The 5,544-nt window shown below is 34.6% G+C and overlaps 1 protein-coding gene across 1 annotated transcript; it reads right to left on the reverse strand.

Annotated features, from left to right (window-relative positions):
• Window positions 1-249: 249 nt before the first annotated feature.
• On the reverse strand, window positions 250-3,756 carry LOC131597594 (uncharacterized). The gene is given in 4 exon segments (XM_058870283.1): window positions 250-1,566; window positions 1,613-1,841; window positions 3,149-3,696; window positions 3,748-3,756. Coding segments are annotated over 4 exon segments (2,103 nt in total).
• Between the last annotated feature and the right edge of the window lie 1,788 nt (window positions 3,757-5,544).

Genomic DNA, 5,544 nt, shown 5'->3' on the forward strand with positions numbered 1-5,544 from the left:
TAAACCATCACGAGTTGGGGTCATTTCTACCATCCATTTGATGTTTCCCTTTTAATTACTTATGATTCTGCTATGGCCTTCCCTGTGTCGATTCTTCTATGAGTGTTAGTTTGCGGCCATGATGTTGCTATTGACTGGGGTATGACCAGGGGCGGATCCAGACAATATATATTGGTGTGACTAAATATAAACGAAAGTGAGAACTAAATCATATTAAAAATGAATAATAATATTGTTTAATGCAATACATTACAATGAAAATCGTCTATCACTCATTTCTTGAAAGTGAGCTAAAATAACATCATTGTTAATGGTTCCAATAACAACTCTTTCTATACAAGTTACAAGACGGTCATTTAACCACTGATCACTCATTTTGTTACATAATTGACTCCTCACAAACTTCATAGTTGAAAAAATACGTTCCACACTTGCAGTTGCTATCGGCAAGACTAAAGTCAATTTAAGAAGCTTATAAACCATATCAAATGTGTTGCACTTATTTGTTTCCACAAGTTTTGCACAAAGATCTGAAAGTCCTTTTAACTTTGCAAATTTTAGGCCACATCGAACATTTCTAACATAATCTTGAAGTTGATGCCGCATCACCACTTTCGGAACATCTACAAAATCATTTGAATAAAGTTCAACCATCCTTACTAACTTTTTCACATCAAAAGCTGCAAATGACGATAAAGGACTCAAACATGAAACACATTCTAAAAGTTCAGTATTCTCTTCATCAAACCTAGCATTGAGCTCGTGCAACTGCAAATCTAAAACATTAAACAAACAATCGTGCTTATAATGATGCAAATTAGAAACACTAGAAGTTGTAGCATGTCGCCTAGGTTTCTTCCCTTGCACATATGATGCATCCATGTCAGGCACATCAATGTCAAGCTTATTGCAAATTTCGACAGCCTTAGATATAAGCTCTTCCCATCCATCATTCCTCATTTCTTGTAATTCTTGTTTGGTAGCATTGACAAGTGACAAAACATTCAAAAGATCTTGATCACACTTTTGTAACGATACACTCAAATCATTTGTAAACCCTAAAATCTCAACCATCATATATAACATGAAGATAAAATCAAATGATTGAAGCACATCTAACAAAATTATAGTTTTACCATATTTTTTAAATGATTGAAGCATATTTTTTAAAGTGTCCACCAACTCAAGAAATGTCCCCATAAATAAAGAGTTAAGAGACTCGTCACTCCCTTTAAATGGCATGCCACACCTCAAAAGAAACTTAGTAGATATAAGGGATGTGTTTACACGAACACGATATTTGACATTCATTTCCTTAGTTTGATTAACAAACGAGGCCTTAATACTTTGGTTTGGGTTCATGAGAGCATAACCCATATGCATACAATCAACATGACTATTGGAAGAAGTAGCTTGATTAGCCAACCTTTGAGCTTTCTTCCAATCACCAAAATTGTCTCCCACAAAGTGATCCCCCTATATTTAGAGACATTTTTAAACAAAAAAACATGGCAAACAAAACACTAGGTCCTTAGATTCACTATAATCAATCCAATCAAACCAATTTTTGTAAAATCGACGTTTTTTTACCTTGAATAGACCAAGGGTAAACGAAATTGTGAGGAGGTTGATGAAGACCTATTTTTAAATAAGCTTTTCTTACCTCATTTTGGATGTCAAGATGATAACTTGAAATTGTAGGCCTAATTCCCGGATCCGTTTCCAACAATTCATAATCAACAACTTTGATACTCTCACTTGGATATTGAGTTTCTGATGCTTCTACATTAGCCGAAGAAGTAGCTTTGTCTCTAGAGAGTACCGGAAAAAATTTCTTCATCCTATAAAGAGAACAATGAAACCAAATGATTAGAAGTAGCTCGGATACATCCTTGTATCCATCCACGACCACCGAAACCTAGGAGAGAATTATTGGTTGTTTAGATATGATTTGCGTGTCCCGAGAAATTTTTACCGGGTCGCATGGTGGACGCCTAATGTTCGTGCTTAAAAACGATAAACGGGCGACTTCTTTGTAGAACAAAGAGAGCCTAATGGGACGAATATATGGGATATTCTAAGTGATTTGGGTGATATTGTGTAGTATGCTCAAGCATTCGTAACCGCTCCATCAATGATTTGTAACCGACATCTATTGAGTTATGTAACTGAAACAGAACCCGGCTAGCACAACCCAGCCAGGACAGCTAAGCTAGCACAACCCGACCAAGACATCCAGGCTAGAATCAGACCTCTACCATTTTAGCACTGATCGGATATCTGATTCTATTACTCAACCCGGAGAATTACGGGGTTATAACAATTACATGTCCACTTCACCTACAAATATCTCTTAGGAATATCAAATCATTTAAAGTAATCCAAACAATCTAAATAAATTAAAACAGACATACTTCACTAATAACCTTTTCATAAATTTCAATTAAAATAATAAATAAAATAAATTAAGTTATACATATTTTTTTAAGAATCTTATTTTATTATTTTGTTTATTTTCAATTCAAATAAAATAACAAAATTCATTCCACTAAAATCAAGTAAAATCTACATATTTCATTAATAATTACAATTTTAAAAAATACACAAATTGGATTTTAAATTTTGTTAGGAATGATAGAGGCAGTAGTGAGAAATGATAATATTAGTTATTGTAATAGTTTTATTGAAGATACTACTTTAATTGATTTTCCACTTGGTGAGAGTTGTTTCACAATGTTTCATGAGTTTTGTTTCATGAGTTGTATGGGTTGTTTCTTTATTATCGGATGAGTGGTGTCTTATCCGGGAGAATTTTTTTTTTTTTTAATAAGCAATGATATATTAAGAAACGGAGTATAATGGATACTCCAATCAAAACAAGCGGAAAGCTCTAACTACTCGAAGCAAACGAGCGGCAAGATATTCCAAGTATGAAAATTACAAAGCTCTCCTAGATTATAGAAAGCTAAAAGGTAATTCCAAGATGAATAAATGATATTCGACAAACATTCCGAAAAACTAAAAGACTCCTTCTTGAATATGATTGCATTCCTCTTCAACCAAATGCACCAAATAGTGGTTAACCAAATCACCCCAACGTATTGTCCTCTTGGTCGGACTCTTCACGTTATCGCAATGAAAGAAGAACGAAACAAATTGGTCATATGACAGCTCAAAATCAGTCCCTAACCAACCGAACACCTTATTCCAAATACTTTTAGCTATTTCACAATTACCGAATAAGTGCGCTAACGATTCCTCCTCCTTCATACACAAAACACACGGTAAATCCATGGTATCCACCAAAACACCCCTCTTGAACAATTGGTCTTTAGTTACAATTCTATTATGCAAGAATTTCCAACCAAAGAAGAGAATTTTTGAAGGAATTCTAATCTTCCACAAATGGTTCACGGCCTTAAGCAAACTCGGTTGCAAGGGAGGCCCCGATAAATAAGTCTTGAAGCGGTCGTAGCAAGACTTAATGCTGAACAGCCCCGCCGGAGAATCTGCCCAGGAGAAGGAATCCGCGGCTGTTCCCCGAGAAGCATACTGATGCAGCCATTGAAGCAGTTCCTGCACAAGAGAAACAGTGCAGTTGCTGTCCGCATGCAGAAGCAAATTTAAATCCCATTGCCAGCCAGCCTCCCCTAAAAAACCCACTTCAGCCACAGAAATAATATGATTAATCGCCACCTGAAACAGTTCCGGGAGAATTCTTTACTAGTTCCTTTTGGGTTAATTGACCATTGTCATCTTTTTCTTTAAGTTGAATTGTTAATTTGAATTTATGGGTTATAATGAAAATATTAAGGGGCATTGGTAATCCTTCATTGTTCTCGGATGGGGTGGTTATGTGATTATGGAAAAATTAAAACTTATAAAAGGAAGACTTAAGAAGTGGCATGTTAGGCACGGAGAAACATTGAGGGTAGACTGATTCATGTGAAGGAGATGATGATGATGGTTATTGAAACTAAAGGAGGCATGGTAGTTGATTAATTAAAAAAGGTAGAACTAAAGTCTCTATCTTCTAATATGTTCTCACTATCTAAATTGAATAATATTATTAAGTGGCAGAGGTCTCACTTTGTTTGGCTAAAAAATGGTAATGTTAATTTGAAGTTCTTTCATGGTAGATATCTCATATGAGAAGAGATGTAATTCACAACTAATCAGTGCATGGATCTCATGTGGAGGATGTTTTGAAAGTTTTTAAAGTCGTGTTTGATCATTTTAGGAATTTTTTTTAGTTAACCATTATTGAAAGACATGGTTTTGACAATCTTCTTTTTAAACATATTAGCTATGCCGATACTTATGAATCAGTACACAAATTTTGGATGATATTCTTGTTGCAAACGGAGTAGTGGAGGAATTGATGTAAAAAATGGACTTTTCAGTATATTGGAGGAAGAGGAATATGAAGTACGTTAGTTGAACAATGGATCGATGTTCGTTAATCGGAGTCCGGCCAGTTAATAAGTTTCACTTTTCGTTAATTGGAGTCCAGTTAATAAGTTTCACTTTAGTAAAGGTTTTTGGCATGTGGGACTCCTTATCTCCGTTTGATTGATAGAATTTGAAAGAGACTCTTGGATTGGAAGAGTATACATCTTTTATTAGTTGTCACTACCATTTAAGTTAGTTTCCTTCTTTAGGGCTCCAACATATATTATTTCCTCTATTGAATCACTTTTTAAATCTTTTCTATTTGGTGGGAGTGGAAAGTTAATTAAGGGGTATAATCTTCTCATTTTTCGATACAGTAGACCTTCTGATTTATCATTGCTTAAAAGTATATTAGTAATATATGTTTAGGTTTGGGTGAAGTGTTGAGGGAGGAGGGTGGAGTATATGTGACACCCCACATTCCTCCTCACTTAATTAATATGGATAATAAAGAATGTGTCGACTAATTATTGATTCAATTGTGAGATATGAATAATATTGTATACTAAGAACAAGGGAAATATTGGGGATCAACTAATATGTAGAAGTACATAATTAGAATTTCAAAAGATTAATGAAAGGAATTTCGGTCTTTTAGCACCAAGGGCATATATGGCTTTGATTTAGAGAAAAACATAATTTATTCACTGTCTACCTCCTTCCCTACTTGAAATAGGGAGAAAGAAATTGATACATGGGCTTGGATGCAAGTTGCCTTTGCTAGTATATATTCATGCTCCAATCTCCACCATAATCATTGATACAAGATAAATCCTATAGGAAGAAGGAATTACAAAAAAAATTAAACAATATTATCATTAAGGAAAAGTTTAGATTGCTCAAAGGTAGGATGAAGTGGTGGAACAGTCTTGTATTTGGATGGGTAGATTTGAGAATAGAGAAAGCGATTGAGGAGATCAATAATTGCGATGAATAGATAACTACAAAACTTAGATTGGTAGAATTGTTAGCAGGAAAACGTAAGGAAGCAAGTCTTCACTTTAGGGAGAGTATTTTGAAACAAAAGTCTAGGGAGAGTTGGCTGAACAAAGGATACTCGAATACAAGTTTTTTCATGATTTTGTTAAGTCA

This window comes from Vicia villosa, linkage group LG4, assembly GCF_029867415.1.
Source record: "Vicia villosa cultivar HV-30 ecotype Madison, WI linkage group LG4, Vvil1.0, whole genome shotgun sequence".
NCBI classification, from domain to species: Eukaryota; Viridiplantae; Streptophyta; class Magnoliopsida; order Fabales; family Fabaceae; genus Vicia; species Vicia villosa.